The sequence below is a fragment of the Pristiophorus japonicus genome, chromosome 4 (genome assembly GCF_044704955.1).
Source record: "Pristiophorus japonicus isolate sPriJap1 chromosome 4, sPriJap1.hap1, whole genome shotgun sequence".
In the NCBI taxonomy this organism is placed as follows: domain Eukaryota; kingdom Metazoa; phylum Chordata; class Chondrichthyes; family Pristiophoridae; genus Pristiophorus; species Pristiophorus japonicus.
In genome coordinates, this window is record NC_091980.1 from 231,794,858 (window position 1) to 231,809,867 (window position 15,010).

At 41.5% G+C, this 15,010-nt stretch overlaps 1 protein-coding gene and 1 long non-coding RNA gene across 5 annotated transcripts in view; one reads left to right on the forward strand and one right to left on the reverse strand.

Annotated features, from left to right (window-relative positions):
• Positions 1-15,010, forward strand: part of LOC139263299 (uncharacterized) — a 53,697-nt gene that overhangs the window by 31,600 nt on the left and 7,087 nt on the right. The window contains exons 3-4 of the long non-coding RNA XR_011593083.1: positions 8,482-8,606; positions 12,451-12,599. This is a non-coding gene — a long non-coding RNA (uncharacterized lncRNA). The remainder of the gene's footprint in view (positions 1-8,481; positions 8,607-12,450; positions 12,600-15,010) is intronic.
• arid4a (AT-rich interactive domain 4A) overlaps positions 1-15,010 on the reverse strand; it is a 131,451-nt gene that overhangs the window by 16,409 nt on the left and 100,032 nt on the right. For 3 of the 4 annotated variants that reach the window (XM_070879140.1, XM_070879141.1, XM_070879143.1), the window contains 3 exons: positions 4,128-4,212; positions 2,072-2,267; positions 1,603-1,665 (listed from right to left, as the gene is read on the reverse strand). In XM_070879140.1, coding sequence (XP_070735241.1) covers positions 1,603-1,665; positions 2,072-2,267; positions 4,128-4,212 — 344 coding nt within the window. The remainder of the gene's footprint in view (positions 1-1,602; positions 1,666-2,071; positions 2,268-4,127; positions 4,213-15,010) is intronic. The other variant, XM_070879142.1, reaches the window with a different exon arrangement.

The window sequence follows — 15,010 nt, forward strand, 5'->3', positions numbered from 1 at the left end:
TTTATTCTTATCCTCTTTCCCCTATGCCAGGTACGCACATATTTCTTGTCTATTCTTAAGTAGGAAACCTGATTGGCTGGATGCAGATTTTCTGGTTTTACCATTGGCAGTTAACATGCTACCACCTACTGGTGGGAGAACTTCTTCACTGACCATTGAGACAAATTCTTAATCCTTGGTTAAAATTTTACAATACTGTTTGTTCTGAAGCAGCAAGTACCTATATTTGCTCCTGGTTGTCAGTCTGTAATCAAGTGTCAGTCTCAAAAACTGGATATTATATTGTTTGGAGATGAACAACTGCTGGAAGAGCCATGCCATTTCCATTATAATGATACATTAGAGCAAGATTGACGTTATTTTGCTGCTCGTTTATAAGCAATGGGGAAAAAAAGGATTGGCAAGCATGATTTTTTGAAAACAACATCCTTTCAATAAAGGTTCTGTCGAAGTAGTGTGATAGTGTTCTTCATGTTGCCGTGCCATTGGTAGAGGTATGACACTGGTGAGGCAAAGGTCAAGACAATAGCCTGGTCTGGGCCAACTTTCCCTCTAGTTTTCTCTCATCACACAGAAGGGCCTTACCTAAAACAAGCTTGTTCATGCTTACTTTGAAATTAACAGATCATTTTTTACTGAACTTTCAAAAACAGATTTAGATTACTGAAGTAACGGTAAAGCACCTCAGCCCACCATAATTAAGCCTGAACAGGTAACTACACCAAATTTATCCCATGCCGAGTCAAAGATGAAACATTAACTTGTGAATAGCACAAACCTTCAATATAGCCATTTAAATTACAGTACTGGCTCCAGAAGCATATCTCTATTCAGAGGTAGCAGTGCAATATAAATGAGGTGCACAACTACTACAGAACACATAATTTTACAAAGTGGTTTAATTCCATTTTTTCATGCAATGGTGCAATACATAGCTACCAATGAGGCACCATGTTCTTCTGGTCAGCTCTCAGCCCCTTCATACAGGCCAGCAATGTGATTTTCATACTGCTGGCACCTAGGACTGCCATGATCATCTGGAAAGATCAAAGGCCAGAAGCATAAAATCACGAGCTAATTCTGAGCACAGATGCATTAACAAACCTCGGGGAGGGGGGGGGGGGAGTCTGGGACAGGGAGACATAACCTTAAAATCAGAGACAGGCCATTCAGGAGAGAAGTTAGGAAATGTATCTTCATAGAAGTGGAACTTTCTCCCACAAAATGCAGTAGACACTAGCTCAAATAATAATTTAAAATCTGTGATTGATAGATTTTGCTAGACAAGGGTATAAAAGGATATGGAGCCAAGGCAGGTGAATGAAGTTAAGATACAGATCAGGAATTGAATGGCTCAAGGGCTGAATGGCCTACTCCTGTTCCTCTGTATACCCAATTGTTACAGCATTATCACCGATGCTCCAAATTCACCTTGCAGTTTAAATGGGGCGAATTTGTAAAACAAGTACCAGCACCATAAAATAAAAAATATAAATGGGACACGAGTTGGTCCTTTAATTTATATTAACAGAAAGAAAAATAATAGCTATTAATAAGAAAAATAATAGCTATTTGATCAGGTTAATAACCAATTATTTATACCATTTGATGCTTTGTCTGAATCATAAATCCTAGAACTACGCCCGGTGCGCCTTCGAGGAAGACCTGAAGGAAGCAAACATCAAGGAGTTATAAACATTTAGCAAAAATTAGACATTTACTTGCAACGCACATGAACCCAAAAGACCCAAGCATTTATGCCAGTTGAAAAGCAAGACAAGGATGAGAAATTGATTCAATGGAACTTTAAAGTTATATATTTTTAGTTGACAGCAGCTTGCCAGGAAACCCAACATTTATACCACACAGTAACCACTTGTACATGTTTGCTCATTACAGATGGATAGTTTTACAAGCAGGTGGTTGAAATCAGAGCCAAAAAACTATACTGCATCAGTTTTATGGACATTTACCAACGCAGTGTACTATTTATCAAAAATATAGCACTAGATACCTTAAAGTCTGTTGGAGGGGAAAGAATCAGTAAAGTGTGGCATTTAATAGTTCATACCTTCCACTCCATTGAGAAAAGGTGAAGAATCAGATGCATTATTCCGCATACTTCTAGTTCCACTTTTCCCCTCACTACCTGAAGTTCTAGATAAACTGCGTTGCGAATTGGCAGTTGGTGTGGATTTCAGACTAGGGCGGCCACGCTTAGATTTATTTTGTTTGTCGACCTCTTTCTTTTCATGATCTTGTTTATTCTGCATGTAACAAATATGGGAATTAGCACCTACACAACAACTTGCATTTATATAGCACCTTTCACATAGTAAAACGTCCCAAGGCACTTCACAGGAGCGCTGACAAAATTTGTCACCAAGCCACATAAAGAGATATTAGGACAGGTGAGCAAAATCTTGGTGAAAGGCGTAGGTTTTAAGTAGAATCTTAAAGGAGAAATAGAGAAGCGGAGAAGTTTAGGGAGGAAATTCCAGAGCTTAGAGCCGAGGCAGCTGAAGGCATAGCAGCCTATGGTGGAGCGATGAAAATCGGGGATGCGCAAGAGACCTAAATTGAAGGACCGCAGAGGGTTGTAGGGCTGGGGGAGGTGAGGCCATGGAGGGATTTGAAAACAAGGATAAGAATTTTAAATTTGAGGCATTGGAGGACCAGGAGTCAGTGTAGATCAGCAAACATAGGGGTGAGGGGTGAACAGGACTTGATGCATTCCAAGATGACAGCTTGTTTAAAAGATACCAAATTCTATGGTAAATCTAGTAAATGGAGCACATGAAAGTCAATCTCATGGCTTGAATACACACAAACCAAACAACATGATTTCTGAAGCAAAAGTTTATTTTGCATCATTTACATAGTATTACATTGTAGTTTCAGTATAAAACAGGCCATTAGGCCTAACTGGTCTATGCCGATGTTTATGCTCCACACGAGCCTCGTCCCTCCATTCTTCCTCTAACCCTATTAACATATCCTTCTATTCCTTTCGCCTTCATGTGTTTATGTAGCTTCACCTTAAATGCTTTTATATTAGTCGCCTCAACTACTCCCTGTGGTAGCTAGTTCCATATTCTAGGCACTTTCTGGTTTCTCTTTCCTGAAGAAATAGGACTACTTAAGGAGTTTTTAAAAAAACGGATGATTGCAGTCGTGAATGGAGTTTACCTGTGGGGATCAGGAATTATTAATGGGAATTTTTACTCAGAAGATTAAATGGCGATGGTTGTCGGGGTTCCTCTTCCAATAGAACCACAGGATCTTTTACATTCATTTAAGTAATGCACACATAGCCTCACTTTAACATCTCATCTGAAAGACACCACCATAACAACGAAGCACTCCCTCAGTATTGCATGGTTGTCAGCCTAGATTATGTGATCAAAGCCATAGTGGGACTTGAACTCACAATCATCTGTCTGACTTGAAGTGGGAGGAGTGGAGGGGGAAAAAGTGCTACCAACTTAGTTATATTTGTAGAAAGAGCATGCTCAATGGATCAAATTGCCTTTTCTTGTTCCATACTTGCTTAATCCTCTTCTCTTTGCTCCATATCTCTGGTGTCTACATGCCTGAAAATCCCCCCCCTCTCAATATATGAGCTTCTTCCAGAGAGAGTACAGAGGGTTAAAATTAATCAGGAACACTACTTGAAAGTGGGGCTCTTTCTTGTCCCATGCTCTCAAACTGGTCTGTTCTTACTATATGGAAAAGAACGCTTAGAGTTTGTGGAAGATCGGGATTGCATCACAACTTCTGGTAGAGGTTGATCCGAATTGAAAAAGAAACAGAAAATGCGAGAAATGCACAGCAGGTTTGTTTGTATCTTAAAAGAAACGTAAGATACAAACAAACCTGCTGTGCATTTCCAGCATTTTCTGTTTTTATTTCCTTACATCACCATAGTACTCTTTGATTCCTATTGGAAAAACTACAGAAAGGAACACAGACAAATACAAGTTAGTAGACCGGAACCGTGCAAAATTACAAAGATGGGTTAAAGGTATAGGTCGCTATCTCTGGATGTTGTGGGTATAATGAACCCACTAACCTAGACCTACAGTAAGATAAATAGTGAAGTGGTAAGAACGGGATTTACCCAGTACCTTCAATTTTCTTCTATGTTTCCCCTTTGGTGCACCTCTTTCTGAAGGCCAGATAATTCTATCACCTTTTACCCACTCATCATATCTGAAATAAGAAATAAGGCATATCGTACTCTCAGAACCAGACAACATTTAAGTCTAATACAACACTTAGAAATGGGATGTGTCTAAATCTATTCAAAGTATCTGAATGGGATTTCTTTTCACATTTAATATAAAGAATTTTAAAGGGAACAGATATATATCTATCAGAACAAAAGGCAAACAAGAACAGTAGGTATTGCAAAAATAATACAGATAAAACTAATCTTATACCAATAGGGACAAGTACTCAACTGACAAGCTCTCCAAAGCAGCAACAAAATTATAGCCCCTTAAAGTCAAATCAGAAACAGGACAAGAGATTTATTGAAGTCAGAGTCTGGCATCAGAAGCCAAGATAAACAGAAGTAACAGACACCAGATCCAGCTATATAAATGAGTAACATATGAACAGGTATTTCTTTTTCTCTTATCTGAGTATATTTTTCTCCTCCACCTCGGCCAGCCAGATGGATTAAAAAATAATTCTGTTAATAAATGCATGGGAACTGAATTTGAATTCAATTTCCCTTTCTCAATTCATATTTATTTGTTAAACTCACTCCTCTACTTATAATGTCCGTTTTTCAAGATACTGAGAGACCAATATTTAAATTAACAAACTATAACTCTCAAAGTGCTGCAATTCTTGTTGAGTTAGTCAGAGAATGGAGTACATTTTCCATATACACAATGTATAACACATAAATTTATGATATTTTGTATTGGACCAAATAGACCCATTCAATTCTTTGTACACCAGCTAAGGAGATGTAGTACTTTGAGACATAATTAATATATCGTAATACAATCCGTAAATTATAGGAAAGGAAGATCAACCCAGAGAGCTGCATTGCTGGGGAGGAGGTCACCACCAAGTTCCAACTTAAGTATATTGCATTATAGTAAAGTTTTGTGCAATTAACTAGCCATAATATCAGAGCCATTGTAACTGGAAAAGTATTTTAAAACTCCAAACATTCATTGTCATTTCTTTAATATCTCCAAGTTTGCGGATGACACTAAACTGGGTGGCGGTGTGAGCTGTGAGGAGGACACTAAGAGGCTGCAGAGTGACTTGGACAGGTTAGGTGAGTGGGCAAATGCATGGCAGATGCAATATAATGTGGATAAATGTGAGGTTATCCATTTTGGGGGCAAAAACACAAAGGCAGAATATTATCTGAATCGCGGCAAATTAGGAAAAGGGGAGGTGCAACGAGACCTGGGTGTCATGGTTCATCAGTCACTGAAAGTGGGCATGCAGGTACAGCAGGCGGTGAAGAAGGCAAATGGTATGTTGGCCTTCATAGCTAGGGGATTTGAGTATAGGAGCAGGGAGGTCTTACTGCAGTTGTACAGGGCCTTGGTGAGGCCTCACGTAGAATATTGTGTTCAATTTTGGTCTCCTAATCTGAGGAAGGACGTTCTTGCTATTGAGGGAGTGCAGCGAAAGTTCACCAGACTGATTCCAGGAATGGCTGGACTGTCATCTGAGGAGAGACTGGATCAACTGGGCCTTTATTCACTGGAGTTTAGAAGGATGAGAGGGGATCTCATAGAAACGTGTAAGATTCTGACGGGACTGGTCAGGTTAGATGCGGGAAGAATGTTCCCGATGTATATCGGGTGTATGGGATGTAGAATAGAAACATAGAAAATATGTGCAGGAGTAGGACATTCGGCCCTTCGAGCCTGCACCGCCATTCAATAAGATCATGGCTGATCATTCTCTCAGTACCCCTTTCCTGCTTTCTCTCCATACCCCTTGATCCCTTTAGCCGTAAGGACCATATTTAACACCCTCTTGAATATATCTAAGGAACTGGCATCAACAACTCTCTGCAGCAGGTTAACAACTCTGAGTGAAGAAGTTTCTCCTCATCTCAGTCCTAAACGGCCTACCCCTTATCCTAAGACACATGTCCCCTGGTTCTGGACTGCCCCAACATCAGGAACATTCTTCCCGCATCTAACCTGACCAGTCCCGTCAGAATCTTATACGTTTCTATGAGATCCCCTCTCATCCTTCTAGACTCCAGTGTATAAAGGCCCAGTTAATACAGTCTCTCCTCATATGTCAGTCCAGCCATCCCTGGAATCACTCTGGTGAACCTTCGCTGCATTCCCTCAATAGCAAGAATGTTCTTCCTCAGATTAGGAGACCAAAACTGAACACAATATTCCAGGTGAGGCCTCACCAAAGCCCTGTCCAACTGCAGTAAGACCTCCCTGCTCTTATATTCAAATCCCAAAGCTATGAAGGCCAACATGCCATTTGCCTTCTTCACCGTGTGCTGTACCTGCATGCCAACTTTCAATGTCTGATGAACCATGACACCCAGGTCTCATTGCACCTCCCCTTTTCTTAATCTGCCGCCATTCAGATAATATTCTGCCTTCGTCTTTTTGCCGCCAAAGTGGATAACCTCACATTTATCCACATTATACTGCATCTACCATGTATTTGCCCACTCACCTAACCTGTCCAAATCACCCTGCAGCGTCTTAGCGTCCTCCTCACAGCTCATACCGCCACCCAGTTTAGTGTCATCTGCAAACTTGGAGATATTACACTCAATTTCTTCATCCAAATCATTGAAATATTGTAAAGAGCTGGGGTCCCAGCACTGAGCCCTGCGGCATTCCACTAGTCACTCCCTCCCATTCTGAAAAGGACCCGTTTATCCCAACTCTCTGCTTCCTGACTGCCAACCAATTTTCTGTCCACCAGAGTACATTACCCCCAATACCAAGTACTTTGATTTTGCACACTAATCTCTTGTGTGGGACCTTGTCAAAGGCCTTTTGAAAGTCCAAATACACCATATCCACTGGTTTGCCTTGTCTACTCTACTAGTTACATCCTCTCAAAATTCCAGAAGATTTGTCAAGCATGATTTCCCTTTCATAAATCCATGCTGACTTGGACCGATCCTGTCACTGCTTTCTAAATGCGCTGCTATTTCATCCTTAATAATTGATTCCAACATTTTACCCACTACTGACATCAGGCTAACCGGTCTATAATTACCCGTTTTCTCTCTCCCTCCTTTTTTAAAAAGTGGTATTACATTAGCTACCCTCCAGTCAATAGGAACTGATCCAGAGTCGACAGACCGTTGGAAAATGATCACCAATGCATCCACAATTTCTAGGGCCACTTCCTGAAGGACTCTGTGATGCAGACAATCAGGCCCCGGGGATTTATCAGCCTTCAATCCCATCAATTTCCCCAACACAATTTCCCGCCTAAGGATATCCTTCAGTTCCTCCTCCTCACTAGACCCTCGGTCCCCTAATAGGGCTAGCACCTCCGAACAGTCACATCCTTTAGAACCAAGCTCAGTCACCAGAGGATGCACTGGAGGATTTCAGAAGCTTCAGATGTCAGTCACACTCAACATGAAGGAACATAACTTATTTTATAAGATCGCTGTCAGTGAACTCCAACCTCAGGGTTTCAAGTCACAATCAACCAAGCACTCCTGCAATTCCTGATATCATCTGATTCTCACTTGGAAGTAACACTGATGATTAATCCTTCGGTATCGAAGGCATCAGTCCAACTTCTATTCAATAGTAATCATACAAAAGTAATTGTTTCATTTCACAGATAACACATTTCCAAGAAAACAGGCAAGCCAGGTGAAATTGAAAAAAGTCACCAATCACAATTCAGAAAAACTTTACATTTTACAAATTCCATCATGGCTGTGTATAATAACTGAAATTTAGTATTCGGTTTCCAGGCCAAAGATCTCCACCCCTAAATAAGGGAAGTGACCAGTTGATCAAATTAAGGGTGCGTCATATGATTTGTAGTGATTCGTGTCGAAGGACACCCAGGTCCCTATGAACACCAACATTTCCCAATCTCTCACCGTTTAAAAAATACTCTTTTTTTTATTTTTCCTACCAAAGTGGATAACTTCACATTTCTCCACATTATATGTCATTTGCCATGTTCTTGCCCATTCACTCAGCCTGTCTATATCCCCATGAAGTCTCTGCATCCTCCTCACAACTTACATTCCCACCTAGATTTGTATCAGCAGCAAACTTTGATATATTACATTTGATCTCCTCATCCAAATCATTGATATAGGTTGTGAATAGCTGAGGCCCAAGCATTGATCCTTACGGTACCCCACTAGTTACAAAAATGACCCGTTTATTCCTACTTTCTGTTTTCTGTCCGTTAACCAATCCTCAATCTAAGCTTAGTATATTACCCCCAATCCCTTGAGCCCTAATTTTGTTCAATAATTAGGCCCGAGAACACAGCGTGATCGGAGCAGCAGCGGCGGGAGGATAAAGGAGCTAGCTCGGAGGCCGGAGCAGCACAAGCGGAGAGGGGGACGGAAAGCAGGCAAGTGACTGGCTGGCTGTTAGTTGGTGAGTATTTCTCTATTTTTTAAACCTTGGGCATTGGTGTAAATTAAGAGCCGCGATGAAAAAAGTAAACATAGACAAGTGATATTTCTAACTTACAAACCTCACTAATTAAATAAAATATTAACATTTTTTAAAAGTTTTTGTTCTTCTCTGCTAAGTATTTCATAGTATAAAATAGAGGGCAAGAGCTGATTGATGAGTAGCTGCTGAGTGTGTTTTGCTAAGTTTTAAAGTTTATTTCTGCTGGGTAGTTCCGAGTCTATCAACTCGAGGCATGGCAGGGCAGCTCAATCCAGTGCAGTGTGCATACTGTGCCGTGTGGGAAGTCCTGGACACTTCGCGTATCCTGGACGACCACGTGTGCAGAAAGTGTCACCAGCTGCAGCAACTTGAGCTGCGCGTTTCAGAACTTGACTGGTGGCTGGAGTCACTGCGGTGCATCCGCGAGACAGAGAATTTCATGGATAGCACGTTTCTAGAAGTGATCACCCCACAGTTTCAAAGTGTGCAGGCAGAGAGGCAATGGGTGACCACCAGACAGAAGAGGAGGACTAGGTAGGCAGTGCAGGAGTGCCCCGAGTCCATCTCGCTCTCCAACCAGTATTCTGTTCTGAGTGCTGGTGAGAGCGATGGTGCCTCTGGGGAAGTGCAGACAGAGCCAAGTCCACAGCACCACGGGTGGCTCAACCGCACAGCGGGGAGGAAGAAGAATGGAAGAGCAATAATGGTAGGGGATTCGATAAGTCGGGAGCAAACAGGCATTTCTGCGGCCGCAGACGTGACTCCAGGATGGTATGTTGCCTCCCTGGTGCCAGGGTCAAGGATGTCACTGAGCGGCTGCAAAACATTCTGGGGGGAGAGGGTGAACAGCCAGAGGTTATGGTCCATATTGGTACCAATGACATAGGTAGAAAGAGGGATGAGATCCTGCAGGCAGAGTTTAAGGAGCTAGGAGAGAGATTAAAAAGCAGGACCTCAAAAGGAAGTAATCTCTGGGTTACTGCCGGTGCCACGTGCTAGTGAGCACAGAAATAGGAAGATAGAAAAGATGAATGCGTGGCTGGGGAGATAGTGCAGGCGGGAGGGCTTTAAATTCCTGAGGCATTGGGATCGTTTCTAGGGAAGGTGGGACGTGTACAGCCGGACAGGTTGTACCTCAACCGAGCCAGGACCAGTATCCTCGCGGGAGGATTTGCTGTTGGGGAAAACTAGCTTGGCAGTGGGATGCAAACCGGAGACTAGGTTCAGAGGGGAGAGAAGCAAAGCTGGAATTGGGTAGTAGAAAAGTAGAAAGTGAATTTGGAAGACAGAGCAAACAGGGGCTGGAAAATAGCAAGGGAGTTTGGCACTACTAAATGGTATATACTTCAATGCAAGGAATATAGGGAATAAGGCAAATGACCTGAGAGCACAGATACACTTGTGAGTACGATATTATAGCTATTACTGAGACATGGCTGAAAGAAGGGCAGGTATGACAGCTCAACATTCCTGGTTACAGGGATTTCAGACAGGATAGAGAAGGGGGTAAAAAAGGAGTGGGGGGGTCGCAGTATTAATGAAAGAAACAATTACAGCTGTGAGAAGGGATGATATGTTAGAGGGGTCATCAAACAAGGCCATTTGGGTTGAATCAAAGAACAAAAAAGGGGCGATCACACTTCTGGGAGTGTATGATGGACCACCAAACAGGCAGAGGGAGATAGAAGAACAAATATATGGGTAAATTGCTGCAAAGTGCAAAAACTATAGAGCTATAATAGTGGGGGATTTCAACTACCCTAATATTAAATAGGAAAAAAGTAGTATGAATGTTAGAGGGTGCAGAATTCCTAAAATGCATTCAGGAGAACTTCTTCAGCCAGTATGCAACAAGCCCAACAAGGGAGGGGCGGTTCTGGACTTGGTTTTGGGGAATGAAGAGGGGCAGGTGGAAGGGGTTTCAGTGGGAGATCATTTTGGTGCTAGTGATCATAATTCACTAAGATTTAGGGTCGTTATGGAAAAGGACAAAGGTGGACCAGGAAAAAAAGTTCTCAACTGAGGTAAAGCTAATTTTGCTGAGCCGAGATGCAATTTGGCCAAGGTGGACTGGAAACGGCTACTTGACGGTAATCAGTGTTCGAGCAGTGGGAGGCATTCAAGGAGGAGTTCCTGAGGGTACAGAGCAAGTATGTTCCCTTAAAGAAAAAAGATAGGGCTAACAAATCTAGAGCCCTCTGGACATACAAGGCAAGAAAAAGAAAAAATGGTAAGTTTATGACAGAGACTGAGAACTCAATTCTGTCGAAACTCTAGAGTACAAGAAGTGCAGGGGTGCAATTAAAAAAAATATCAGGAAAGCAAAGAGAGAGCATGAAAGAATGTTGGCAAGTAAAATCATGGAAAACCCAAAGATGTTTTATAAATACATTAAGAGCAAGAGGATAACTGGAGAAAGAGTGGGGCCTGTTAGAGACCATGAAAGAAATCTGTATGTGGAGGCAGAAGACGTGGGTATGATCCTTAATGAATATTTTGCATCCGTTTTCACAAAAAAGAGAGGGCAATGCAGACTTTGCAATGAGGGAGGAGGAGTATGAAATATTAGACGAGATAAACATCGTGCAAGATGGAAGTATTAAGGGACTTAGCAGCTTGAAAGCGGATAAATCCCTAGGCCCGGATGAAATGTATCCCAAGCTGTTAAGAGAAGCAAAGGAGGAAATAGCAGAAGCCCTGACCATCATTTTCCAATCCTCTCTGGCTACAGGTGTGGTGCCGGAGGACTGGAGGACTGCTCATGTTGTACCTTTGTTTTAAAAAGGGAGAAAGGGACAGGCCAAGTAATTACAGGCAGTCAGCCTAACCTCAGAGGTGGGAAAATTATTGGAAAAAAATCCTGAGGGACAGGATAAATCTTCATTTGGAAGGACATGGATTAATTAAGGACAGTCAGCATGGATTTATTAAGGGAAGGTCGTATCTGACTAACGATTGAATTTTTCGAGGAGGTAACTAGGAGGGTCGATGAGGACAGTGCATATGATGTAGTGTGTATGGATTTAAGCAAAGCTTTTGATAAGGTCCCACATGGCAGACCGGTAACGAAAGTAAAAGCCCATGGGATCCATTGCAAAGTGGCAAGTTGGATCCAAAATTGGCTCAGAGGCAGGAAGCAAAGGGTAATGGGTGATGGGTGATTTTGTGACTGGGCAGCTATATCCAGTGAGATTCCGCAGGGCTCGGTGCTGGGTTCCTTGTTTTTTATGGTATATATCAAAGACTTGGACTTGAATGTTGAGGATATGATTAAGAAATTTGCAGATGACACTAAAATAGGCTGTGTGGTTGATAATGAAGAAGAAAGCTGTGGACTGCAGGAAGATCTCAATGTACTGGTCAGGTGGGCACAACAGTGGCAAATGGAATTCAATCCGGACAAAGTGTGAGGTAATGCATTTGGGGAGGTCTAACAAGACAAGGGAATACACATTAAATGAGTATTTATAAAATATCTTTGGGTTGTCCCTGATTTCACTTGCCAACATTCTTTAATGCTCTCTCTTTGCTTTCCTGATATCATTTTTAATTGCACCCCTGTACTTCTTGTACTCCTCTAGATTTTCTGCAGAATTGAGTTCTCGGTATCTGTCATAAACTTACCTTTTTTTCTTTATCTTGCCATGTATGTCCCTTGACATCTAGAGGGCTCTAGATTTGTTAGCCCCACCTTTTTTCTGTGGCCTAACCAGTGTTTTATACAGTTCAAGCATAACATCATTGCTCTTGTATTTCATGCCTTGACTAATAAAGGCAAGTATTCCATATGCCTTCTTAACCACCTTATCTACCTGGCCTGCAGTTCTGGTCACCACATTACAGGAAAGATGTAATTGCACTGGAAAGTGTGCAGAGGAGGTTTACATGAATGTTGCCTGAACTGGAGAATTTTGGCCATGAGGAAAGATTGGAGTTGCTGGGTCTGTTTTCTTTGGAACAAAGGAGGCTGAGGTGAGACCTGATTGAGGTGTATAAAATTATGAGTAGATAGGAAGGACCTGTTTCCCTTGGTGGAGGAGTCAACAACCAGGGGGCATAGATTTCTAGTAAATGGGGTAAGGTTTAGAGGGGATACAAGGGGAAATTTATTCACCCAGAGGGTAGCAGGGGTCTGGAACTCACTGCCTGAAAGGGTGGTCGAGGCAGAAAGCCTCACCAAATTTAAAAATGTGCACTTAAAGTGCTGTAACCTACAGGGCTGCGGAAATGGGATTAGGCCGGATAGCTCTTGGTCGGCTGGCGTGGACACGATGAGCCAAAATGGCCTCCTTCCGTGTTGTAAATTTCTATGAATCTATGAACGTCTTTTGTGGCAGCTTATCGAATGCCTTCTGAAAATCCAAATACATCACATCCACTGGCTGGCCCTTATTTATTCTGCTAGTTACAACCTCAAAAAACTCTAAAACAGATTTGTTAAACATGATTTCCCTTTCATAAATCCACATTGATTCTGCCCAATTATATTATTATTTTCTAAGTGTTCTGTTTCCAAATCCTTAATAATAGATTCTAGCATTTTCTCCACTACTGATGTCCGGCTAACTGGTCTGTAGTTCCCCATTTTCTTTCTCACTCCTTTCTTAAATAGCGGGGTTACATTTGCAACCTTCCAATCCGCGGGAACCTTTCTAGAATCTATAGAATTTTGGAAGATGACAACCAATGCATCTCTATCGCCACCCTCGTTCAAAACCCTAGGATATAGGCCATCAGGTCCAGGGGATTGATCGGCTTTCAGTCCCATTAATTTCTCCAGTACTATTTTTTTTTTTACTAATACTAATTTCTTTCAGTTCCTTGTTCTCGCTTGATTCTCCATTATTTCCGGCAGGTTTTTTTGCATCTTCTTCCGTGAAGACAGACACAAAGTATTTGTTTAATTTCTCTGCCATTTCCTTATTCCTCATTATAATTTCTCCTGTCTCAGCCTGCAAGGGACCCACATTTACTTTTGCTAAGCTTTACAGTCTGTTTTCATGTCTGTCGCTAGTTTACTCTTATTCTATTTTCCCTTTCTTTATCAATTTCTTTGTCCTCCTATGCTGAATTATAAAATCCTCCCAATCCTCAGGCTTACTGCTCTTTTTGGCAACATTATAAGTTTCCCCCTCTGATCAAATACAATCTTTAACTTGTCTTGTTAGAAATGGTCGGACCACTTTTCCTGTGGGGTTTTTGTGCCTTAAAGGAATGTTTATTTGTTGAAAATTATGTATTAATTCTTTAAATGCTAGCCATTGCTCGCCTACTGTCATACCTTTTAACATAGTTTCCCAATCCTAATTGGCCAACTCACCCCTCATACTTAGGTATTTGCTTTGTTTAGATTTAAGACCCTAGTTTTGGATTTAACGAAATCACTTTCAAACTTAAAAAAAATTCTATCATATTATGGTCACTCTTCTCTAAGGGCCCCTTTACGACAAGATTATTAATGAACCCTTTCTCACCGCACAATACTAGATCTAAAATAGCTTGCTCCCTAGTTGGTTCCTCAACATACTGATCTAGAAAACCATCTTGTATACATTCCATGAATTCGTCCTCCACACTATTACTGCAAATTTGATCTGCCCAGTCTATATGTAGATTGAAGTCCCCCATGATTACCATATTACCCTTGTTACATGTGCCTCTAATTTCCTGATTTGTACTCTGCCCTACTTTACAACTATTGTTTAGGGGCCTATAAACAACTCCAATGTTTTCTGTTCCTTGCTTTTTTTAGCTCCACCCAAACTGATTCTACTTACTGATTTTCGGAGCTAAGATCCTTTGTCGCTACTGTCTTTATCCCATCCTTTATCAAGGCTTGCGCTCCTCATTTTCCATTTTGCCAATCTCTTCTAAAAGAGAAGTATCCTGGAATATTTAGTTCCCAACCTTCATCATTTTACAACCACGTCTCCACAATGGCTATTAGATCTCACCTATTAATTTCTATCTGCGCTATCAATTCATTTATTCTGTTGTGAATGCTTCGTGCATTCAGATATAGTGCCTTTAGCTTTGACTTTTTTCTATTTTTCCCTTCTGTCACCTTAGTCACTGATGCCCTATTACCTTTGTTACTTTTTCTGTCCCTTCCTGACCCACTCTGTTTATTTTTATCCAAAGCAGGCTCGAAGGGCCAAATAGCCTACTCCAGCTCCTATTTCTTATGTTCTTATTTCAACATCCCAGCGTCAAACACTGGCAAAATTCCTGACAATTCCTCGCCTATCGGTTGTCCAAGCCACGAAACAACACATGACAAGAGAGATCAAAAGGAGAAGATAAGGTGGCAATAGGAACAAAAAAAGGGACAAAAACAGATGAATTATTTTGGAATTGTACTTGCGGGTGAACGATGTCCACTT